This window comes from Macrosteles quadrilineatus, unplaced genomic scaffold, assembly GCF_028750875.1.
Source record: "Macrosteles quadrilineatus isolate MER2022 unplaced genomic scaffold, UCM_ALF_1.0 Scaffold_10__1_contigs__length_6754688, whole genome shotgun sequence".
NCBI lineage: Eukaryota > Metazoa > Arthropoda > Insecta > Hemiptera > Cicadellidae > Macrosteles > Macrosteles quadrilineatus.
Window position 1 is genome coordinate 788426 of NW_026542603.1, and position 27822 is coordinate 816247.

A 27822-nucleotide genomic window follows, 5' to 3' on the forward strand; every position below is an offset into this window, starting at 1 on the left:
CGGCCCCCCACCAGAGCGCATAAAACTAGTTGGAGTTCTTTCAAACTTCACTGTTCATCACGTGCTCTTGCCAGGTACACATCATGTGCACAAGCAAGCTGCACATCAAGTGATGAACGGTGAGCTAACTTATGCAATGTTGGGCCCGCATTCATATATCAGCTCATTTCTTTTTCAGGTTAATAATAACTAATCTTTTGTTGAATTGCTATGTTTACTTGTTTTTTCCTTTCAGGTTAACTAACTTGTTGTTGCATTACTATATTCACTTGTTTTGTTTTCTGGTTAACTAACTTGTTGTTTATTTTGTTTGCAGGTTGACCTCCAATGTATATGTCTAATCATTTTCAGGTTAAACTCTATCCTTCCTTAACACACATAGAGGCAAGAAAACCTGATGTTTCCTTAAAGTGCAAAATGGCATGAAAACCAATTGTACTTAGATCTCCATACCCTATTCAAATCTTGTATATATGTTTAATCATTTTCAGGTTAAACTCTATCCTTCCTTAACACACATAGAGGCAAGAAAACCTTATGTGTTTCCTTAAAGTGCAAAATGGCATGAAAACCAATTGTACTTAGATCTCCATACCCTATTCAAATCTTGTCTATATGTCTAATCATTTTCAGGTTAAACTCTATCCTTCCTTAACACACATAGAGGCAAGAAAACCTGATGTTTCCTTAAAGTGCAAAATGGCATGAAAACCAATTGTACTTAGATCTCCATACCCTATTCAAATCTTGTCTATATGTCTAATCATTTTCAGGTTAAACTCTATCCTTCCTTAACACACATAGAGGCAAGAAAACCTTATGTGTTTCCTTAAAGTGCAAAATGGCATGAAAACCAATTGTACTTAGATCTCCATACCCTATTCAAATCTTGTCTATATGTCTAATCATTTTCAGGTTCTTCATGCATGTACTGTTGTAGTCTTACTTGTAGATAGTCTTGTAGATACTATGCACCAGTAGTTGTGTTTTGGTGTTGGTAGTTTGAATCTTTGCACTACTATTTTTCTTGCATGGCTTTCGGTTTTTTTTTTAATAGAGGATGACCTTGACCTACTTTTATGATTGGTTAGTTGAAACTTTATCTTTGAAAATAGTTTATCATTCCATAGCCAAACTCTTCCTATTAGATATAATTATTTCCCACTCCCCACCCTTTTACAACACTCCTAACTTCCCCCACTCTGTCCTATACCTATATCCCCCACCACTTGGAGTGGGTATATATGTGAGAGCATTTTGGTTAATAACATCATTCTGTTGCCTGCCTGCAGAAGAGCCATGGACCCCTGCTTCAGAAAGACCACTAAGCCGATGAAGCCGGTGGCTGGAGTGAAAAGGTCCAAACTTCTCCAGGCATTGAATGGGGAAATAAGGAAAGAATGTACTGTCTCCAAGACGATTCAGGAGCCTGGACCTTCTTCTGCTGCTGCCAACACTTCTTCTGGACCTTCTGCTGCTGCCAACACTTCAAAGCCTCTGCCTGTCTCCAAGATTTCTCCAGAGCCTGGATCGTCAACTTCTATCGTCAAGAATATTCAAGAGCCTGGACCTTCTTCTTCTGCTGCCAACACTTTGAAACCTAGGCCTCCATCATCGCCATCGTCTTCTTCTTCATCCTCGTCTTTTGACTCCTTGTCTTCATCATCCTCGTCCTCGTCTTCTACGTCATCCCCCCGAAAACAAAGAAATATGTCCCCCCTATCAATGCTACTTTCTCCCTTGATTGTCTCCTTACTATCCCCTATCAAATCTCCTGAAAAGCCATCTCCTCCCAAAGATAAGCCGTCTCCTCTCAAAAACAAGTCATCTCCTAACAAAGATAAGTCATCTCCAAAACCTCAAACACCTAACCTAACTCTTCCTAATTTAAATCCATCCTCAAACCAGATTACCAACATAGATTCTCCTGAAATAACCATTCCATTACCTCCACCCAAATCCCTCCCTGCTGCACCTGCTGTTGTAAGAAAACTATTTGCAAAACCCGAGTCCTCAAAAGAATCCCTTCCCTCACAAAAAACCCCTTCTGAAAAAATGCAAAAACTTATGGCAAAAAGACGAGCAGCATTTAAGATCAAGTCTCAATGTACTTATGTTTTCCAAAAAGGGGTGAAAAAAGGTGAGCGCTGTGAAAAATCCTGCTTTTCCGATACCAATGTGTGTAGCCTCCACACTAAGGGGAAAAGCAGGATGGTACCCGCCCAACCTAAAATTGTTAATAATAATCCTGTCACAGAAAATCCTCCATCATTTGAAAGATCAAGACCATCAATTATTGTACAAAATCAGGCTCAGGAAAAATCTTGCTTATCTGATCCGGCACCGAGCACCTCCCGTGTTGTTGTGATAAACAAGATCTTACCCAGCCAACCACGGACGTCAGGCTTTGCTCGACCCTGTCGTCCACCACAAATTATTGCCAAAAAAACCAGAATTAATAGGTTGCCCAAAAACAAAAAGTTAGAAATTCTAATGATGACACCTAGTGGTGAAGTCATTTTAAAAGAAGGAAATGACAGGTTCCGCCTTAAATTACCAAGAGGCATGACCATCCCGAATACACCACACCGATACTACTTAATTCGTGATCGGTCTTCGGGATTGGTTACAGTAACATTGTAAATTGGTTTTTAGTTTTAACGTGTTTTTATTATTTTCTTTATTTTCCTTTAGTATGCAAAAATTGGGAACGCATTTGTTGTATCATAACAAATGCGTTCCCAATTTTTGCATTCAAAGAGTGACCTTGAGCTTTTCAACCTATTTTATCGTAAAGGTTTAGGAACACATTTGTCATAATCTTATAATGTGTTCCTAAAGTTTTGTGTATAATATATTTAGACCAAGTTATATTTAACATTTTAATCGTTCATATTGTACAATAAAGATTATATTTCTTCAATGCCATGCTGTATAACTTAACAATTCAAGGTAAAATATATACATATATATACTTATTTGTAGTAACTTTCTCAGGCTAATTCCTCCATATATATATATATTCTATTGTTTTTGAACTCTTATCTTTATACTTAAACTTTAAATTATTCCTGGACTTTCAAATTAAATCAAAATAGCATTTATTTAGCAAAACAAAATTTACTTCATATTAGTTCAATACAAAAACTGTTTACAATATATTTTATATTTTGTCATTATTTGTTTTTTCTACTTAGACAAAAATAAAATGTGCTTGAATTTTATGTTTAGTTTTTCTTATGAAAACCTTATCTATTGTTAATATTCCAAATCATTTTAGGTACTCATAATTAAGACCAATACAGTCATAGAATATTGTTAAAGCGTAATACTGTGCCCAAACAATTAGGTCAAGGTCAAACTGAAGAATTTTTAAAAAACAATAAAATAGCTACATGTTTTATGATTCACTCTCTGAACTAAATGATAATCTTCTACGAACATTACCACAAAACTGTAATATTCGACAAAGTTTGTTTTCACCATTTTCAACTTCATCTGCTTGAACTGGAATCGTTGGTGTTTCACAATAGTCCGAATGAAATTCTTTAATTGGTGTGTCTTCAGTGGGTTGAATTTGTTCATTAATAAACTCTTCGTCCACTTGTTCTTCTAGCATCTCTTGCAAGTCCTCGTCACTTTCTGTATTGTTTTCTTCCACATTCCCTGCTTCATCAAAATCAGTCGGTAAGATTCTGGGCTCTACTCCAGTAAGGTATGTGTGGTCTGTAGGAGGCATTGTGAATGTGTATGCTAAACCCCTATTTCAGGTGTTATTTATAAAATACTTAAGCCATTGGTGGGGGGTTTAACACGCCCCTTCATTGAATAAAAATGGAGTGGGGGTTATACACTGTGCTATATATATGAGTCCTGAGCCCCACCCATATCATTACTGTGAATACAACCATGCAGTGTGTAATGTAGATAGTTTTCTAAGTAGTGTCTTAAACCTGCAAAAATGTATCAATGTGAAAATTGTTGGGAGTCTTTTGAGGATGAATTGCTCTTAAATATTCATCATGAACTCTTACATAGACCTAATGAATCTTCAGCACCGATGGAATATGAAGATTTCGTTGAAGACCCCTTCTTGCAACAGAATAGATCAACAGTTATACAGTATGCACCACCAAACCAACAATTGTCAGTAGAAATATTAGCTCAAGCATTTCCTAAAGCAATAGTAAACCATTTCAAAATTTCTAATAACAATTATGAATTGTCAGATTTTATTTTAAAAGCTAAACCCCTTATCATAGAAACACTAGAAAAGGAACTAACCAGACTTAATTTTATCAAATTCGGCTTGCTCTTGGACACTAGATTTACAAATGTGCAAAATGAGGTTTCCCCGCGGGGGTTTATAACACGAAATAAATCGATCATGGTAACCAGTGATATAGAGGCTGAAGTCGACAGTTGCTTACAAGAAATTGTTGTTAAAATATCTGAACATGAAGGAAGAGGATCTGGGTGGTCTTTGCTAAGTGTAGACAGTTTAGATATACGTGTACATAAACATGGATATGGTGATAGAGGTAGTAGTTTCATTCCACTGCCTAAAAAAATTGCTGATACAAGAACTTGTATAAATGTTCAAAATGAGGACAATGAATGTTTTAAATATGCACTTTTAGCAAAGTTTGTTGAAGATAGGAATGCCTATAGACCTAGCCGGTATTATAGTGAAGTGGCTCATAAATATAATTTCTCAGGTTTGTCTTACCCAGTGTCTTTAAAAGATATCAAGAGATTTGAAAAACAGAATCTTAATTCATCAGTTAATGTCTATGGATTGGATGAGTCTAATAATGTTTTTCCCATTCAGGTTACATCTCATGAGCGTAAAGACCATACTGATCTTTTACTCCTCACAAATGGTAAAATCTCACATTATGTATACATCAAAAACTTTAATGCACTTTTATCAAGACAACTATCCAAAAGGAAGATGAGACTCACTATTTGCAAACGTTGTTTTTGCTATGTTGCCAAACCATTTCAGATGGGTGGTAAGGAATGGTTACTTGACCACCAACGTCTCTGCAATAGTAAGGATGAAGTAAGGGTTAAATTACCTCCCCCTAATAGAGCTTTTATTAAATTCAACAAAACCGCTCAACAATATCGAATACCAATTGTTATATATGCAGACTTTGAGTCATCATTAGTTCCTTTAGTTATAGATGAGTGTGATCAAAGTAAAATTAAAAAATTTCAATTTCATGAACCAAACAGCTTTTGTTTAATGCTTAAATCAACTTTGGAAGAAGATCATCTACGTCGGTATGGGTTAACAACCCAACCACTTGTATATCGAGGTGAAAATGCTGCTAAGACATTTGTAGATAACCTGTATGATATAGCTAATAAGGTAGAAAAACTGTATAGTTATGTAGTTCCGATGAACAATCTTCAACATGATGAATTGACATTCCATGAAAGTGCGGATAGATGTTACCTTTGTGACTGTAGTTTTACAGAAGACAACAGGCGTGTGCGTGATCATGATCACCTGACTGGTTTTTACAAAGGCCCTGCTTGCAACAGGTGTAACATTAATTTTAAATTACCAAAGTTTATCCCTGTAGTGTTCCACAATTTAAGTGGATATGACTCACATTTCATAATTCCTGAATTAGGTAGGGACAAAGGGGCGATTGATGTTTTAGCTACAAGCACGGAGAAATTTATAAGTTTTTCGAAAAAAGTGGGTAAAATAAAATTAAGGTTTGTTGACTCTTTTAGATTCATGGCTTCTAGTTTAGAGAAATTGACAGCTAATTTGCAAAGAGAACACTTTATTGAAACTCAAAAGATTGTTGCATCTGATAAAATGGATTTGGTTCTTCGTAAAGGAGTGTACCCTTATGATTATATTGATAATCCTGAAAGATTCAACGAGACGTCACTGCCACCCATTGAGGCATTTTACAGTCAGTTAAATGATTCTAATATTGACCCTGAAGACTATCAACATGCTTGCCAGGTATGGAACGAGTTAAAAATGAACACCTTAGGCGAGTATAGTGACTTTTATGTGAAGTTAGATGTAACACTTCTTTGCGATATAATGGAGGAATTCCGTAACACCTGTATAGCGGCCTATGGATTAGACCCACTACATTCTTACACCTCACCTGGATTAGCTTGGCAAGCTATGTTAAAAGAAACAAAATGTACATTACAGCTGTTAACAGACATTGATATGGTTCTCATGATTGAATCTAGTATCCGTGGAGGGCTTACCCAGAGTGTTACACGACATGTAAAAGCAAATAATAAACACATTCCAGGCTTCAAGAAGGAGGACCCATCAGTTTATCTAGGGTATTTTGACGCTAATAACTTATATGGGTGGGCAATGTCAAACCCACTTCCATATGGTAATTTTCAATGGATTGATCCAATATTATTAGGTGATGTGACAACTATCCCAAAAAATGGCGACACCGGATTTATAATGGAGTGTGATTTTGAATACCCATCCACACTTCATGATCATCACTATGATTTACCTCTATTAGCTAAATCCGAAATACCACCAGAGGGAAAACACCCTAAGCTGATGATGACGCTTAACGACAAGAAACGCTATGTTGCCCATTTTTGGGTTGTCCAACAAGCCATTGAACTCGGTCTAAAATTAAAAAAAGTTCACCGTGTTTTACAGTTTAATCAATCATGTTGGTTAAAAACATATATTGACTCAAACACAAAAAGAAGAGCTGCAGCATCATCAGCTTTCCAAAAGGACTTTTTTAAGCTGATGAATAATGCGATATTTGGAAAGACCTTAGAAAATAAAAGAAAACATAAAAATGTTAAGTTAGTATCGGATCCCAAAAAGGTAGAAAAACTTGTAAGGCAACCAAATTTTAAATCATCTATTATCATAAATGAAAATCTTGTTTGTGTGTCAATGGACAAAACTACTATTAAAATGGATAGACCTATGTATGTTGGTATGTGTATACTTGACATTTCAAAAACACACATGTACGACTTTCATTATAACAAGATGGTTTCATTTTACGGAAGAGACAATATTGGAATTATATATATGGATACCGACGCATTCCTTTATTGGATCAAAACTCATGATATGTATGAAGATTTACGAACATTTATGTATAAAGACGATTTCGACTTTTCTGACTACCCGAGGGATCATCATAACTATGACAATGGTAAACACAAAAAGGTGTTAGGAAAGTTCAAAGACGAAACAAATGGAATCCCTTTGGAAGAAGTAGTAGCACTGATGTCGAAGCTATACTCATTAAAATTATACACTGGAAGTACTGACAGTGATATTGGTGTAATAAAAAAGGCAAAAGGAATCAAGAGTTTATATTTGAAGAAGAAACTCAAATTTGAACATTTTAAAAAGTGTTTATTTGAAAACCAAGTTCATGTTGCAAGTTTCAAAACAATCAGAAGCTTTAACCATAGACTATATACAATTGTGCAAGAGAAGACTGCATTAACATCCAATGATAACAAAAGATATATACTCGAAAATGGTATTGATACACTTCCTTTTGGACACTATTCAATTGTAACAAATTAACCTAATACATCCAAACTTTTCCTGTCCTAGATTATCCCAATATCCTCCCCGTAAAAAGGAGGGGGGCATTATACACTGCCCCCCTCTTTTTTACACATATTTCAAATGACCTTGACCTATATAACCAATTGATAATTATCAGAGATGTCCATTATTACGACTGACCTGTACAACGGATGTTAAAATTAATTATGGTTTCTAAATGGCAAATTGTTTCTGAAATTCACAAACCTGCAAGGAAAAACTTTCCAAGGAGGAATACAATACTAAAAGGAATTAATGACTTATACCAAGCGGATCTAATTGAAATGATACCTTACAGTAAATTTAATAAGGGATTTAAATATATACTGACAGTGATAAACTGCTTCACAAAAGTTGCTGATGCCATGCCTTTGAAGGATAAAACCGGAAAAAGTGTGACCAAGGCTATGGAGACAGTTATCCGGAGGGATAATAATATTATCAAACATTTGCAAACTGACGATGGAAAAGAATATTTCAATAAGGACTTTTCAGTGCTAATGAAAAAATATAATATAAATCACTATTCAACAAAATCTGAAAAAAAGGCTGCAATTATCGAACGATTTAATAGAACAATAAAAGGAGATTTGTTTAAGGAATTTTCAAATAGAGGTTCTTATGTATGGATTAATATACTTGGAGATTTGTTGAACAACTACAACAATAGGTTTCATAGAACCATAGGTATGACCCCAAGTGAGGTAAATGAAAATAATTCAGAACAAGTCTTGAACAACATTAAAAGAAATACACGCCCAAAGGTTGAAAAGATTTTACCACATAAATTTGTTGAAGGTGATAAAGTTCGTATAAGTAAATATAAGGGGATATTTAGTAAGAAATATCTACCGAACTGGACTAACGAAGTTTTCACTGTTTATAGAGTGCAACCGACATATCCAGAAACATATATTTTGAAGGACAATAAAGGTCAAATTTTACATGGAGGTTTTTATGGTCATGAGATGTTAAAATCTTCTACAGGAGATATTTACCTTGTTGAAAAAGTTTTAAAGCGTAAAAAAGATAAGGTTTTGGTTCGCTGGCTAGGTTTTGATAAAAGTGAAGACACTTGGGTGTCTAAAGAAAATATTATATAGAATACATCATTTATGAAACAACTATCACAGAGTGATGTCATGGAGATTATACACAATGGATATTCTTTTGAAATTGAGAATATAGACAATTTAACTGTAGATAATGTAAAACTCAAAGAAGGAAGACATGGTAAACTATTACCCGATAGTGTTAGGGCTATTGTAAGTGGACCATCCAATTGTGGAAAAACTAATGTTGTATTTAACTTGTTAACAAACCCACATGGTTTGCGGTTTAATAATGTTTATATATTTTCAAAATCATTGGCTCAACCTAAATATCAACTATTAGATAAAATAATTTCAGACGTAAAAGAGGTATCTTTATTCAAATTTGATGCAAGCAGTGAAATACTACAACCTGGTGAAGCTAAACCTCATTCTGTATTCATATTTGATGACGTGTCGTGTGAAAATCATGACACGATACGAAACTATTTTTCCATGGGGAGACACAACAGTATAGACTGTATATACATTGGTCAAACATATAGCAAAATTCCAAAACAATTAATAAGGGATAATGCAAATGTAATTATAATTTTTAAACAAGATGAGATGAATTTAAAACACATATATAATGATCATGTAGGTGTTGATATGCCATTTGAAATGTTAAAAACAATATGTTGTAAGGCTTGGGGTGAAAAATATGGATTTGTTGTAATTGATAAGGATCAAACTATAAAAAACGGGCGATATCGAATAGGGTTTGATAGGTTCGTTATAATACACTAACAGTTATAAACCTTATCTATTAGTAGATTGAATTTCATCTTGAGAACATGGGTAGCCAAGAAAAGCTTATAAAGGAAATAAAAACACTAAGTGATTCCATTAGAAGAAAAAACAGGGCTCTAAGAATGGGAATAAGTGAAAGAGATAGGTATTTAGAAACAACATTTAAACCTATCATTGAACCCATAAAAGACTTGTCACACACATTTTCTAAATCAATTCAAACTAAAGATAGTGAAATGTTACTACCTGTATCGAAATCAGAAGTACAAGATGGTGGTTTAGAACCAGTAACGACTTATAACGACTACGAGGATTTAGAAGAATTTGAGGATGCTGAGGAGAGTGATGAATCGGATAAAGATTCTAGAGAAGGGGATCAAACTTTAGAAATTCCTGAAGAATATGAAAGTATTAAGAATGCAGATATTCATCCATCTGAAATAAGTAAATTGGGAGAAGATATAACTTCTAAATCTGTGCTTGGAAGGAAGTATTTATTAAAAATGTTACATTCTACAAATGCTAACAGAAAATACCATGTGTATGGTGCTAGACTTGAAGAAAAAGGACTAATGATTGGAAATAGTAAGCTAGACATTGATGAAAATGATGTTATACATGTAGGAAACAAAAAATATAAGGGGACACCTGGTTTATTCGAACTTATATTTAAAAACAAGCCTGGTAAATATAATAAAAAAGATTTAGTTTTATTTAAAAACATTTGTGCTAAAACAAACCTTCATAGAAAAGGTTACAACTCTAATTTACCAATACATAGAAACCAATCTGTTAAATACACAACTATCATTTCAGAACTATTCCCGTCACAAGTCAAAAGAGTTAAAAGAAGGGCAATGTCATCAATCGACATTGATACAATTCATAAGAGAAAAAGGAAAGATGACATTTCAACTTATTCTGGCGAAGGACTATTTAAAGACTGCTCCAACACTAACGTAATATATTACAACAATGCAAACAAATTAATTGATAGAATGAAATTGATACGTGAAGCTATTGAAGCTGGTCATTCAGGGTTAGAAAACGAATGGGTAGCTTTAGTAGATGAACTGCGCAATCGAGGGATAATTGAGTAATACTAATAACTGCTATTTATTTATTAAAATTACAAAGAAGTAATTGTTGTGCTAATACACTGTATTGTTTGTGTACAAAGCTTACATAGACCAGTTTAATTACCAGTGTTTATTAAACAAATCATATAAATTAAAAGAAAAACCATTTATTAATCATTCGTTGATACATATTTATAGAGTGCACTCTTCATTTGTGATTTTACTATAAAACAAATGTTAAACCACAACCGTGCCATTCGCAATCGAGAGACCTTCAAGAGAGGAAGGGGAATAACATCGACGGCACTTTCTATACTTACTAAACCAGTTGGAGCATTAGTCAACAAAGCTATTGATTTACTGCCTGTGGAATTGCATTTAATTGGTGGTTATCAGTACTGTGGTCCTGGAACAAAATTAAAAAAACGCCTTGCTAGAGGAGATCCGGGAATAAATAAGCTCGATCAAGCTTGTAAAGATCACGATATAGCATATTCAAAATTTGGTAATTTAAAAGACCGATCAGTAGCAGACAAAATACTTGCTGAGAAAGCTTGGCAACGTGTAAAAGCAAGTGATAGTAGTATTGGAGAGAAAGCAGCAGCGTTAGCAGTAGCGGCAGCAATGAAAGGAAAAACAGCTTTTGGTGGAGGAAAAAGGAGAAAAGGAAGACATAGTAATGTTAAGAAACGTGGAGGAAATATAAGAAGGAAACGAAACAGAACTTCTCATAGAAAAAAAAAGAACAAACCTACAATTTGGTCTATGATAAAGAACGGAGGAGGGTTATATCTAAGGCCATACCGTGTTTATTAAACAAGAAGAATAAGTTGATAATTCCGGATAAATCCTTAAGCAATATTGAGCTTTTACGATACGCTAGCTGTTTACGCATACCTTTCTTCAGAGGCGTTTTTATGAAGGATGAACTACCATCTGTAGTAAAATATAACGAGACTGGTATAGTGAATCTTGATAATGCTAGAGGTCCTGGCACTCATTGGGTTTGTTACAAAAAACTTGGTGAAATAGTTTACTACTTTGACAGTTTTGGGAACTTACCACCTCCGAAGGAACTTCTTGAATATTTCAAATCTTCAAAAATTGTATACTATAACTATGAAGGACAACAACCAGAAGATACATCAATATGTGGCCATTTGTGTTTAGAATTTTTAAAGAAAAGCATTAGTTGTCTATAAATAAGTGGTAATTAACCTATAGCATTCAGTTATGTCTCAGACCCTAACACTATCAGGTAGGAGCTCTGTGCTCTCTATCGATTATTTCCCGCCTATTGAGTTGAGTTCTCTTGATGAGTATGAAATCGGTCTTCTCAGTTTTGAATCGTACAACTCAATACCAAACGTTGATGAAACAAACAACCTGTTTCATTTCGATAAAGATAAAGTAATAACTATTCCAAAAGGTGCATATGAGGTGCAGGACATAAGAGACTATATACAAGAAAAATTCCAAAAAATAACAACAAAGGAAAAGAAATACTATATCCAACTAGGAACCAACAACAATACTTTAAAATCTATGTTAAAGTGTACTGTGGAAGTAGATTTTTCTAAGCCTAATTCCATTGGAAAACTATTAGGATTCGGTAGTATTAAAGCTGAACCTGGAATCAGTTATTACTCAGAAAACGTTGTAGACATTTTTAAAGTAAACACAGTAAGAATAGATTGTAATATAGCCACCGGATCATTCATTAACAACAAACAAGGTCATATGATTTTCCAGTTCTTTCCCGCTGTACCACCTGGTTATAAACTGGTAGAGATACCTAATCCTGTAATTTACTTACCAATCACTACCCGGACAATCAGCAACATTACACTAAAAATCATGGACCAAGACAATAGACTGGTAGATTTCAGAAATGAAAGAATTACAGTTTGTTTACACTTAAAGAAAAATAAGTAGTGCGAAAAAACTGATTTTCAATTGTGTTTTAATATATAAGTAAATTTCTTTTGGAAAATCATTATTATGTTTGTACACGTTGAAAGTTGAACACCTGAAATGATAAGGCACCACATAATTGATAAATTTGGCCACTCTTTGTATACACAAAAACGTGAGAGACAAGTAGAGCTGGAAGATGATGACGATGAAGAAGATACAAAAAGATTTAGGGTTGCATCTGATTATGAAACAGCACATCAACCGGTAACAAAAGGTTATTTAAACCGTTACTATGTTAATAAACTAGATTTTAAAAGTGTGGAAGAAAAACTTCTTAAAATAGATGAAAAGTTGGACAAATTGAAAGAATTAAGCGATCAATTTTCCACATTAACACAAAACTTGAAATCTTCTAATGATGGTCTTGAGGAAGCGGTAAAAGAAGTAAAAAAGACAATTTCTCCTCCTGAAGGATGTTGCTTTGATGCTAAAAATAGGAGAATCACTAATGTTGCTCAAGGAATCAACAAAGATGATGTAAGCACTGTTAGCCAAACATTGACATACGATCAGGAAAAAGACATCTTTAAATGTGGTGATAAGGAATTCGACTTGGTTATAAATAATCCATTAACTCCTGTAATAATAGCTAAAGATAGTAGTATAAGTGGATTTGCATCTTATCGTGGTGGAGATTACAAATTTCCCACACATGTATATCGGGTAAAAGATCGGCTTATAACATATATGGGATCAAAGTTTGTTTGGAATGAAGAAGAACGCATGATCAAACCTGAATATGATGGTCAACAACTTAAAAATATATCGAAATATCATTCTGAACCCTCGATATCAAATTAGGGAAATTCTTGACATATCCTGATAATAAGTATAAAAAATCAGATACTTTACAGAATGAATAGTAGTTATATTATATCAAACATCTTCATTTATATTTTAGATGAAACCAGGACCCCTTAAACTCTAGAGGGTAAGATAAACTTCTGTTCATTTTCTTATGTTAACCCAGTTTATGAATAATGGGACTATCCTTTAAAAAGAAGAGCACTGGTGATTTAAGAGTTAGTAGGCCACCTGCATCAGAAGAGTTACAAGTTGAAAACATAAAATTTCTACAGGATATTGGTCTGCATGTAAACAATAATGGATATACTGGATATAACGCACGGTCCAACTTTCGACGAGACTCTATGGGAAAAGGAGTATCACACCCACAACCCTTACGCTTCATCGAAATTAAACAATAACGATGAAATTAGAATCCCAATCCAACAGCAAGATGTCTACACCCTTCCTTCTGAGAGTTGTTTATACATCGAAGGAACAGTAACAAAAAAGGATGGAACTATAGGAACAACAATCCCTTTCGTTAGTAACCCAATGGCTTTTCTCTTTGATGAAATAAGGTATGAAATTTCAGGAGTTACCATAGACTCTACAAAAAGAGTAGGAATATCTAGTACACTTAAAGGACTATGCTCATTATCACCAAACACAAGAAATTTACTAGAGGTTGCTGGATGGGTTAATCCCAGTTCAGATTCCATAAAACCTAATGCAGATGGTAATTTTGATTTTTCTGTGCCGTTAAAGCTGTTACTAGGTTTTGCTGAGGATTACAATAAGATATTGATTAACGTAAAACAAGAATTGGTCCTGTTACGATCTTCAAATGACAAAGACCTTATTATAGCTCCTCAATCAACGACCGAAGAAGCTTTGGAATGGAAATTATACTTGAATAAGATAGTCTGGAGAGTCCCACACCTGAAACTGGCAGATGAACACAGGATTACACTTTTAAGGCAGTTGAAAGCTGATCGTGACATCGTTCTACCATTCAGAAGCTGGGAATTGCATGAATACCCTATTCTACCTGAGACAGAAAGACATACATGGACTGTAAAGACTTCTAATCATTTAGAAAAACCTAGATATGTGATAGTTGGGCTGCAAACAGACAGAAGGAGTAACATAACTGCTGATGCAACATTATTCGATCATTGTAAACTTAAAAACTGTAAACTGTACCTTAACTCTCAATTCTTCCCATACGACAATTTAAATGTTTCTTTTGGAAAGAAGCGGTATAGTATTTTATACGATATGTATGCTAGATTTCAATCTTCATATTATGGCAAGGCAAACACACCTTTACTATCGCCAACTGAATTTATTTCAAAAGCTCCAATCGTGGTTATTGATTGTTCAAAACAAAATGAATCCGTCAAATCTTCTAGTGTGGATATAAAATTAGAAATGGAGTTTGAATCCAACATACCTTCTAATACAAGTGCGTACTGTTTGATTCTTCATGACAAAATTGTGACATACACTCCTTTAACCGGTATAGTAAAGATGGTTTTATAAACCACAGCAAGACAAGGTATAAATAGCAGGCACTTAAACAAGGATTCAGTATATATTTGTCAGTGGTTGAAGCAACATATAATACGGTGGACATGAATTCTGTAACGGACAAAGATAAAAGCAGTACCAAAGTGGAAGAAGAGGTGGTGGTTGGAGGAGAAGAATATGACGCAAAAGTTAAGCTTTGTGAAGATGAATTATCAGAGTTTCTAAAATTCCATACTCAAGATAACAATGATTTGAACAATTGTGAAAACAATGTCTTTGCATCTAACTCAGTTCTAAAGAGGAAGAAAACCCCCGAAGACGACCTTCCTCTTAATATGTTGATGGATATTTTCCTCCGTATATTTTACCCCATTTCAAGATGTATGACTAAAGGCATTGCAATCGGATTAGTGAAGGACCTGTCATACACACCTAACGCAATTTTAAACCATGGATCAAAAATGTTGTTGTTTTCAGAGCATGCATGGGACTCATTCATAAAACATTTGCACTTAATCGAATGTTATTTAGCTAAAAACATGTTTGGTAAAAAAACGGCTATTCGGTTATTGGATTGTGACATAGAAATAGATATTTATAAGTATCGTGGAGGACAGCAAATACGTTTCAGAGACCTATCAAAACACGATATTAAGATTCAACTAACAAGGGAAGAATTTTATGTTTTGAGTTGTGCCGCTTCACCTGTAACTAGATACATGAAACAACTAACATTTTCAAGCTCTGTAATAAAGGAATATTTAGTGGATGCTATGGATCAATACCCCGACTCCCAGATTCTACACGGACCGATCGATACATCAATTTTTAATCGAATCCCCTATGAGGTTGAAATGTGGCGGAGTATAAAAGACTACGAGATTAATAAGACCACAACAAATGAAGTAAAAGAAACTATTGAAGAAACACAGCCCATCTAAGTGTGTAATGGTTTGAAATTTTAAAAAAACTAATTTAACCTCGTGGGGTAGGCCTACTGGGGATGATGCCCACGTTAAATATACATCAACGCGCCTTAACTGTACGGCCTGGTATAGATATAAAACCTACCGTGGTGTGGAAATCAGTTACTTAACATTCTTACCATGGAGCAGAGGGTATGGTTCGCAGACAAAGTTAAAACAATAGAAGAGAAACCATGTGTAATTGAGTTCCAAGCTTTTCGTGGAAATACAAATGAATATGTTGTTAAGGAGTTAGTAATTTTAGATTTATTAACATACGTTGTCTATCCCTTTATGTTTAAACCACCACATCCTTTTAAAAAACTTAATACTAAAGCCAAGTTAACTAATAAGTGGCTTACTAGGAATTTTCATCTCATTGCATGGAACGAAGGTTTTTTAGATTACAACACCATCGATGATGTAATGTACCACTATTGTGCAGAATTCAACCGTATATACACTAAAGGTTTGGAAAAACGAAACTGGATTCAAAAATATACCATTGGCAACGTGATTGATGTACCGATTGACTCACATTTTAATGTGTGTTATGACAGTATTTGTCTTGCAGGCAAAAACAAATGTCATCGTCAAGGTCATTGTGCTTTAAAAAATGCATACCGTTTAGCATCATTCCTAAACCAAAAGGAGAGCTGTGGTAGTGGGGGAATCGATGGGTATAAATATGAGGAAAGTGTGCAGACAACACATCAGTATTGTTCTAACCTAGGACAGGAAAACACCTACAGCTTGGTCGATAAAGATGGCATCTCAACTCCAGAACCTTGTTGATCAGTTCAACACTCATTCAAAGTCAAGTGTTTTAATTACTAAAAAGTGTTCGGAACTTAAAGAACAAAAACATTATATTGTGCATACAATGAAGAAAATGGAAACATCTATTGGGGATGCTATTTTAGTCTCCTTAAGCGATGCACCTTTTACTCCAGGAGATGAACCAAAGTTCCAAATGTTTCTTCCAAAACGGTTTGTCAACATGTTACAGAATGAGGATCTACGCAGCATAGAACCTGGCTCACTCTATTTGGTGTCTCATGGAGTTAGTGGAAACAACTCTACAGAACTGTCTCTGCACTGTTGTTAGAATATTGTACATATGATTGTATATAAATAAAAAGTTATAAAGTATGATGTTAGTATTTTGTTTAAAATACTAACATGATATTTTTTAAAAACTAATATGGATGACCTTGGCCTAAATCAGAAACAAAATTATACAAACGATTACATACGAGCTAACCCCCACCCCTCTTCTTATTTGCGTATAAAACGTTGCTAACAGTTGGGCTTTAATCATTTGGATCGTAGCAAGCCATCTAGTACCTTAACATGTCTGCAACCATTTTGAAGATTAAGATTGCCTTTCCAAACTATACCCACTTTCAAACTAGGTTGAATTCTTTTGAAAAAAGTCTACTTAACTCTGTCGTAAACAATTCCAAATGGGAATTATCCGAAGCTGGATTTTTTTACACGGGGAAAAATGATGAAACTATATGTAACTACTGTGGAGGAGGATTAAAGGATTGGCAAGAAGAAGATGATCCATGGCAAGAACATGCGCGATGGTTTCCAAGATGTCCCTTTGTGATTGTTAACAAGGGACAAGACTTTGTGGACAAACATTCCAAGCAAATAAATAAAAATGCGATAGTTAAAAAGAGATGCTCAACCAAAGGCTTGGGAACAAACGAACCGGTGCAAAAACAAGGCTCGGAGTGCATAGTATGTTTGTCCGCAGAAAGGGAAATTGTGTTTTTACCTTGCAAGCATTTTTGCAGCTGCATTATGTGCGCTCTAAGTGTTGACGATTGTGTTTATTGCAGAACCCCCATTATTTCTGTGATAAAAATATTTATGGTGTAATACGAGGCCCCCTTCGAAAAGATTAGTGGTGGGGGTAGCTAGGGGGGGGGGGTGAGTTTACCTATAAATACATGAAGGTAGTTACATGCTTTCAATCGTTCTGAGGACTTGCTAGAGGCAACTTCAGCTCAACACAACAATCATGTCTCTCAAAGTTAAGTTTGTCCAGTACGACGATGTTTACCTTTCAACCTACCATGACATTGAGGTTTTTGCTGAAGAGTTGAGAGTTCTAATTGCAAGTGGGTATGCAATTACAATAACAACAACAGCTAACAGCACTCTGCTTCCAGACTACGGAGCTTACAAACCACCATGCCCCAATCGAAGAAAATTTGATACCGACCATTCATCAGCATTCAACATATTATACGGAAGCAGCTCTACGACGAAGAACGATTCCAACACTTCTTAGATTTAACTTAGATATAACTACTGTACATTATTATTACTATTTATGATTGTAATAAAAATAAATGAAAAAATAAAAAATATTCTGCACTATTTATCCATTAGTGCAGAATATTTTTTTAAAACAGATTCAAACGACCTTGACCTAATAACAATACCATCTACAACATCTGTGATCACACACATCACCAGAGTACATGCCCAGCCCTGACTACGATACTCCCCATCTCTAGATACTTACCTAATCACATTAATTATGACGTCATGTGATAATAACCGTCCTTCCCTCTACTTCTAGTCTGAAGTAATTTGAAAAACAATCCCGGGCTAGTGCATAGAGTTCTAGGAGAAATTAAATCCAATATAAAATTTCTAGCTGTAGATATTTACTCGAGAAACGTTTTCTTGCTAATGGATATCTTCAATGTCTATTCGACTGTGTGATTGAATCATGAAGATTCAGGAACTTTTAAAATCGTTTTAACTGTCTAGGATCAACTAGAGAAAAAAAAATTTCCTAGAATAGACATAATAGAGATAATATTTTAGCCTAACAATTAGCAATATCTTTAACAATTAAGAGAACAATATTTCTAACAATCGTTGGAACTGTTTTACAATCATTGTGTGCAAACGTTACTCGTATTATAGTATAGGATATTCCTTACAAAAACTAACAATTATAGTTAGTATAGTTGAGTATTTTACTTAATTATTGGTGTGAAAAGTGATGTGTTCCGTAATTTTCTACGATTCAATTATTCGTCAAACGCTAAGCTTGCACCTTCAACATAAAAAATGTTGTTCCTTGAACATTAAACAGGTTGTACATTCAATATAAAAATATGAAGAACATATTAGAAAGCCTCTCTTAAGTTTGAAATAAAATTCTTTGTTATTAAAAACTGTCGTAAGATTTTGTTTCAAATAATTTTAATATTATTAACTTTAGTAAGCTAAAAAATATATCAATTTCAACCAAAAACATACATTTTACTTGCTAATCTGCTTACGGAGTTTGGAGGTTATAATAAAATAATTTAATGGTAATTAATATACACATGAAACATTTTATGTAGTTATATGATCACAAAAAAAAGGAAAGGACAGAAAAATTGTGTTTTTGCCCCCCAAGAGGACAATAATTATAATTAAATGTAAGCCCAGATAGTGGTCTGTACACAATTCAGACACGTTTGTGGTGAATGGTAATTCTCTCAACCAGAAGTAAATGTTGAATGTGATGCAGCTGGAGATTGTCATATTTCTCACACAAAAATCAAATTAATGTCTCAATTTTTCTCATCATATTTACGAATGCTACGTAGGTATGGATTAAATGTACATCTTTTAGTTTTTTTATCGTTAGTAAAAACATACATTTTAATTTACGTGGGCCAACGTCGTGAAGTAACGTTTGCAACCCCTTATGTTTGGACTACAATAAAGGAGAAATGGTGACGTTACCATTTATTAAAAAGTTGTCACTTGATCCTTAATGCCTTAATCTTTTGTATATTGAATATATAAATTGTTAGTAATATCCTATGTAATGTATTGAAATTTGATGTAGTAACCACGAAATCTTGTTAAAACCGTCTGTAAATAGTTATCAATACCGTTTTGTACGAGGATAGTTTACATGTTTATTTTATTTAGATTTATACATTTTGCATATTAAGTGCAATTCAAGTATTAAGTATAATAAAAAATAAATATTTAAAGAATTAATATCAAGTACCCATAATTTAAAAATCATAAGACGGTAAATAGAAACAATAAAAGAGATTTGTTAGGATTAAATTGTATTGATTAGGAATCAATAAATTCCAACGTTAAACATACAATTTCTTCGTAAAAAGTACGTAAAACGTTTTTGCTGGATACGCTGTTCAACCATAACACTAATGAGGGCCAATTAAACATAACTGATGGACGTCAGCTTCCAATGTTGACGATTGCGAGTAAATGATGGCCATAATTATGCTATTTAAATTACCATTATTAAATCCAAATTAATTACCCCTAATTTACTAAGCTAAAAATATTCTTTAATGTTTATAAATATATATTTGAATGAATGTAGTTGCATTAAATTAGATTATGTTTTACTAAATATCCAGATTTTTCACTTTTAATATTTTATGTATTTTTTTAATAAAAACACATTTAGCTTAGTTGATCTCTTTGAGAGATTATATTTTATGTTAAAACCTGAAACGTACCAAGAATGATAAAAGAAATCAGTTTCATCACATGTAAATGTAGGCCTACCAGTTTATTCCATTTCTTCATCGCGAAATATTTTGTCTATGCATAATTTAAAGCTTAAAAACTGCTAATCGACATGCTTAAGTCAGCAGACATGATCAGCCGACTTGTAACGGGCACAGTCATTATGAGTTCAGTTATAACAAAGAAGCTATGTGGAATGGCACATTAATAATTTTAATTGAAATGGCGACCATGCGAAGGTTTTTTAGCCAAATATGAATGAAGATGAGGGTAGGTAAGTGGTGCGGTCTTGTAGTCTTGTGACTGACTAAGGTCGACATGTTCCTTAGACAGGACTGTTGATTAGCCCATAAAACCAATGACAACTAAGGGTCCTACATTTTATAGTCGAATCCGAATCACATTTTTCTTTGTAATTTACGAAATGGTCTAATAGTTAGAATAGTTCTGCAGATGGTAGTGGTACTCATCAATGCGGAAGTAAATCCACACAAGAGAGTATCTCATCCATATTTAGATCATATATAAATATCCATAATTTTAATATTTATTATTTACCAAATACAATAGCATACTACTTTTTCACCCCTCTGTACAATAAAACTACAACACTGAAACATAGGTTGGCTGTGGAGTGACTCGTAGTTTATTAACAAAGGACTTGAAGCAGGGATTTCATTATAAATGTGCATTGTCAACGTTAATAATATCAGATAATATATAAGTTTGCAACATGTTTTAGTGGATAAATACTTGCCTTTCAATGTACCAATCAATGTTATATTTTTAATACTAGTTTTAATCAAAATCTTGTCTATTAGTTTTACTAGCAAGACTTAAATCAATGTTGTTAAATCTGTGTATACAATTATTAAAGAGAAACTAGCATAAGAACCGTTGGATTTTATCTAATACAGTAATTAATTACTGTATTAGATAAAAGCCAAAAGCCAACGGTTCTTAACGTTTGATACGAGTAAAACCAAACTGATTTTCCCAATCTAAAATTGTCTCCCTTCCAAGTAAGTCCAAAACGGAACAATGTGATTTTCCTTGATCGAATTTACAGAATAATTTGCGGTCCTTTGAACCCACATTCCTTGTAGTAAGCTATTTACTAAAACAGAACCCCCGAAATACTCAAGAAGCCGAATGAAATTAATGTTCAGATATTCCAATGTTCAGAAATAATATATCGATTCTCAGAAAGAGGCTGTTACAACCTCTGTTTGGATTTGGAATTGAAAGTGCTGCATACGCACGTTTCACCACTTCGTTCTCCACACATTAAAGATTTATCAATATTGATTCGGATTTGGGGTTTTTGAATTTTATGATTGTAAATGTTACCACTATTTTATAACAGTTACCTTGAAATATTTCTAGTATTATTATGATTAGCTATTTACACATTGAAACAATCGAAACATCTTGCACTTCTTTAGAAAAACTATGCATATTTTAAAACTGCTATAACGTGTAACGTCTTGTGAATACAATAATTCATGAAAACTGTACGGTGGTCATTTTATTCAGGAAAGGTTCTGAATTCTATACGAAGACTAATTGCTGTCCAAAGAAACTGAGCTTAAAAGGGGAAGGATTGTGGATTTCTTTGAGGTTTGGATCTCATAATAAACACATGGTGTTTTGGCATAGTAATAAAAATAAATACCCCGTCACAGCAAACCTGCAGACTAAGCGAATTTCAGTCTCGTATTTTTACTAAAAATATTTCCATAAACAGGACATATTTGCTTCCTATTTACATGCCTTTAGATTAAACGAGTACTTCGGTTTACTACTACGGGGAAAGTAATAAGTGTTTTCTTAACAAAATTATAATAATGTAAGATGGAATATAGCTATTTGTGTATCAAGAACAGATTATAACTTTATAGTTGATATAATATGCCAGTAAGGTTATTAAAGTTATGTTATTTCATACACATATACAAAATCAAGCTAATAGTTTTTTGGCCTCTGGAAACATCAAATTGAAAAAGTAAATCAGTCCCGGGTCTAGGTCTTACCATGCCACCTACGGTAACAGCTACTTCCCTATAGGGAAGTGCACTAAAAAAATAAAATGTTTGATGATACAAAGTAAAGTGATCCACACCATGCAAATCACTATATAAATACACAACCAGTTGATTCATGCAATGCATTACAGTAGCAATTGTGTTCTCGTCACTGAACTCGTTTCTAAATGTATCAAGTTGAGTGGACTTTATTCAAATTAAACACAAATTGTCAAACAGGATATCTACCTAGTTGAAGTGGATTTTAATCTATTGTTTTTATTAATAGGTACGTATACATTATTATAAAATACCGACCTACAATAGCACTTTTTAAATATCCAATCCTAATTAGTTAATGGTGTCCCTGTATAATAAGGGAGGTCAAAAAATTATAGAATCTGTTGTAATTTGTATTTAAAGGTAATCAAACATTTATTATAAACAGAATTTTGATCATGCAAACGCAAGCAACCAGAGTTATATTTAAGTGGAAAATCGAAAGTCATCTTTTATAAATTCACAAATCCCTCTCTCTGGCTTATAATTAATTACTGTACTTTCGACCAGTAAAAATAGTAGTAAAAAAGCTATACACGGGATGTTAACGTACATTGTTTCATATTAAGCTTTGAAAGTGCATTGCTATCCAAAATAATGAATGACCGACATAAATACAAGTATCATAATATCATAATATAATTATGATAACCTTTCTGAGATCAAATATTCTTTACCTTTCCCATGGTCTTACACATGCTTCAAATATTAAACTTATGTATTGGGGAAACTCACCTAAGAATATGTTTTAGGCGTTAATCGGAACAAGTTTGAGGTAAAGTTAATACAACTCAAAATGCAGCTGCTTTAATAATTCCCACCGTCTTATGCACGAGGTGATGAAAACAATTGGATTGAACCTAAACAAGTCGTTTCGTGTTGAAATTGATTCAACAGAGCAGTGTTCTACAGACATTACCAGTAGATTTGATCTTATCAGACCCAACTCAACTTGCTCTACTGCGAAGGCTTTGGAACAGTTCTCCAGGCAAATAATGTACTTCTAACATGTTTTGTCATACAATATGTGGTTATCGTTGTTTGATATTGGCTAGTTGTTATTTTTTCATTGGTTTGCTACGTTTTAGCTTGACAAGTTTTCGTTTTTACTTTCGGCTAGGTCATTGGTATTTTTTTTTTACTTTTAGCGAATTTCCCATATAGGGAATAAGCTATTACCGTAGTACTCATGGTAAGACCTGGACGCGGGACTGATTTATTTTTTTGTTTTGAGGTCCCTAGAGGCCAAAAACACCATCCGTTCAAATTCATATATATATATATATATATATATATATATATATATATATATATATGTGAATATATATATGAATTTGAACGGATGGTGTTTTTGGCCTCTAGGAATCTCAAAATATATATATATATATATATATATATATATATATATATATTTATATGTGTCCGTTAGCACGATAACTCGAGCAAAAATGATCCAATTTTGATGAAATTTGGTATAAACGTGTAAACCTATATTCATTCGAACGAGTTCGCGAACCAGCATGATCGGAACATGGGATCGGGTGTTTATGGGGGGTTTTATGGGGTAAAAATAGGTTTTTCCCATTTTTGACCCTATAAACACAACATTTCACAATTTCTTTCCAAACCGTTTTGTAGAGCTTAAAAAAACAAATAATTTAGTATATTGAAGCATTATTGTGCGCCTAATGGTTACGGAGAAAATTCCAAAAAATTGTAAATTTAAAATTCCCATGTTATTCTTATGGAGAATAAGTCAACTGTTGTAATTTGCTTGTTTATGAACATATTTTGATCGAATTTGTAAAATACTTTCATTTCTTACTAAACTATTAACATTTTACAACAAAAATCACCTTTTTACCTTCAATGTTGCAGCAAACCTAAGTACTCGTTTAACTAATTGTATTTAAATAGGGAATAAATGTGATATTTTTAAGGATGCATTTTAGTGTAAATCCAATCAGGCAAAAGGAAAAATTCGCTTAGTCTGCAGGTTTGCTGCGGTGGGGGTATTTTAATACTTACAATAAAACGTTGCAAAAGCTAAATATGAATTGCAAATTTATCAATTATATGTTTGTTTAAACCAATATGTTCGATATGAAGGAGATATTTTAAGTGCGTCAAATTTGTCATATAATTATCAATGATAGTTCAGCAGCGCTGGGTATAAATTTCCAGAGGTCGAATGTTAAAGTAAGTAATATAAAATGCGCTCAAACCAACCAAAAACATTAAGGGCGATTCGAACCTCTGTGTCTACACACACATACCCTGCTTACCACAATCTTAATGCATTGGTATAGTCGAAACTTCTAGTAAGACGTTACTTGCCTAATTAGTCCTGAGTATGCTACATGTGTTGGGTGTGCGTATGTATGTATATTATGGTTTATTATAATGTCATATAAATAGTAACAGGGTAAATTGGTCCATTCAATATTTTCGATAAAATAAAGATAAAATGCATCAGTTTTGAGTTATAACTAACAATAGTTCGCTAAATGTAGTTCAAATTATTTGAACGTAATGTTCAAATTCCATTGCCCATTTCACTCGAGAAATCAGTCAATCAAACCAAGGTTCCAGATCAATAAGGATCATTTTGATCGGTTCATTTAACTTACATCCGACACCCAATTTTTTTCGCAAACTCAATTTCTTTACATTTAATCTTGTTTACTACTTATTTAAATTGATCTTAAAATACGTACTCGATCAAATCTGATAATTTTTTTTAATTTTTATCAATGTATCTACACGATCAAACATGAACGAAAAAACACGGTTTGAATGTAAAACCTGTTTTAACTATCTACAAAAACATGTTTGCATTTTTGTGTTTCCGTTAATTTATTTCTTATTTTAATGTAGTTTTATGAATTCTAAAATTAATAGAAATATTTAGAAAATTAGAAAACAAACCAGGGGTGAAGTTAATTTATAACCAGCCCAAATTTATACCCAATAATTTTAGTAAAAGATTTTAGAATGAAGAAACTTAGTTTATTTTATGATGGATAAGTTCACCGCACACCAATTGCTTCCATTTCCAGAACAAATTATATCTTAAGGTTGAAATTTGCTGATGTAGATTTGTCTAAGTGAAATATAAAATAATCTTGTTACTACAGTATACCGATATTAGTTAAAGTTACTCCTATATTGTTTTAGTTATATGCTTTTATGTACAATGACGTTTTAAGTTTAAAACCATTTTAAATCCTCTACACAATAAATGTAAAAGCTTATAATACTTCTACTATGATAACTTTCAGTTTGCACCATAATAGAAAATAATAAATAAAATTATGGACGTGTGCTAGTTTATCAACTCTGTCAGAAAACATCGCTCTTTAACGTTAAAGAGAAAATGTATTTCACAATGTTTTGTTTTGTGGGAATCAACACGTTCTGATCACCTCATTCATCAATTATTATTTTTATCCCCTTATTTCTTACTATGTTCGCTTTCAATGCATTCAAATTTAAATGATAAAACATTACAGTTACTAAATAGAAGAATTTTATCTATGTTGCTATGTTGTCATTTTATCATTGCTAGTAAATTAAAGGGATTGTGCACAGATTCTAAAGTGCATTATAATTTGTTAAAATATTGTGGTTCGATCATTGTTTTAAACGTAAGAGAACTCCTTCAAATGCTTTTAACCTGACATCGTTCAATTAAACTGCCGTTAGGTATATCGCAAAACTCACCAGTTAAAGTAGATCTTTAAAGTAGGTTAAAGTAGTTTTTTAATATTTAAAATCTGCATTTTAAATAAGTAATAATTACTGACATCTATCTATATATTAATAGGCAAGCATGTTTCTTTAAAACCTTTTTTCTCAGCTCGTGTGCATCGTAGGGAAAATCTACGCATACCGTTGGAAAGCTATTTTCCTGTAGGTGTGCAGAATCCCTTTATAAATTTAAATAGGCTCAAAGATAAGCACAAAAAATGAGTTTAAAAATTTGAAAAAATTAACATGGATCTTATGCGTTGCTATGCTGGTTACGAAATAACAACGAAATATAAACAGAAAATCAAAACAAATGGAGGAAACTCCAATCACATGTTTTATTTACAGTGTGGGGTGAAAATAGATAAGTGAGTACATTACATATTTTTGGTCGAGTTTCGACCACTGGACGACCTCTCGTAATTAATAAATAAGTAAAATAAACGAATCTTATAAAATAAAGTGACACAATTTATATTTTATTTTATCTTTGCTTCACTAACACAGACTACTTATTTGCTAAGCCGGTTGCATATTCAGCTGTAATAATTTTTGGAGAGATTATTTAATTTTTCATCATTATAACATAACAATTTAAGGTATCCGAGAGCCTCCAATTAGTTAAATTAACCAAGACCTTAAGAACAGGAAAAAATTACATTTAGTTTTGAATTAGGCTATTTTACATTGGTTGCAAAAATTTGATGTATCAAACCTGTGAGCTGCATATGCATGTATAATCATTAGTTTACTTATAAAGTAACTAACAACTTTATTTAAATTCATTGTTAAGCCCCTGAGCTGTAGATATTATCGTAAGACTAGATTACTTACGTCAATAGCTCATTGAATTTTATTTCATGTTTCAGTACATGTTTCGACACATTGTCATCCTCAGCTGAGTACTAGTGAAGTTTTTATTCACCATATGGTTTCGTCAATGTTCAATTAAATAAACACGTAACACGTAACACAAATACGACACGACACGGACCATATACATTTACAACACGTAAAGCTTTAGACATGCAGGCCTGCTCGAACAAAACACACGGTCACGCCGCGGGTCGGGGACAGACTCAGTCACTAGTCAGTCTGTCCCCGACCCGCGGCGTGACCTTTACCTTTACCTTTACCGGTTCTTCATCGTTGCCCAGCCATAGCTGGATAGATTGCGTTAAATGAAAAAATTAAAACTTTAAAACTGTGTCTATATACACTATATACAAGGCGGTGGATCATGATGTCCAAACTGAGTCAGGGGTTTCAAAAAAATCCCTGATGGAGTAAAGGGGCCTAGTCTTCAACTCCTTAGACATGTGCGCTACGAACGCTTTCACTGGCAGGCCTCTGATCTCAACACTGAGACTATTGTACAGCTTTATGGCCATAGTGGGGAAACTGTTTGCAGTCTTACTGAGCCGATGGGATGGAAGGTCAAGTTGGCCACGGTTGCGAGTATTGCAACTATGAAGGTCACCCCTTGAGCTAAAATCATTCAAGTTTTTCTTTATGTGTACAACACTGTTTAAGACGTACTGGCTGAACAATGTCATAACTCCCAGACGCATGAAAAGAGGTCTACAGTGGGCGTCAGCTTTGCTAGAAGTTAGAATTCTGATTGCCTTCTTCTGGAGTTTGAAGGATCTCCTAGAACCAGGCGCATGA

The 27822-nt window shown here is 33.6% G+C and overlaps 1 protein-coding gene across 1 annotated transcript; it reads left to right on the forward strand.

Annotated features, from left to right (window-relative positions):
- The first annotated feature begins 1299 nt into the window (after positions 1–1299).
- On the forward strand, positions 1300–27822 carry LOC129004658 (uncharacterized). Its single transcript, XM_054433211.1, has 2 exons — positions 1300–1983; positions 27688–27822. Exons 1-2 carry the CDS (start codon positions 1300–1302, stop codon positions 27820–27822), a joined length of 819 nt encoding a protein of 272 aa, XP_054289186.1.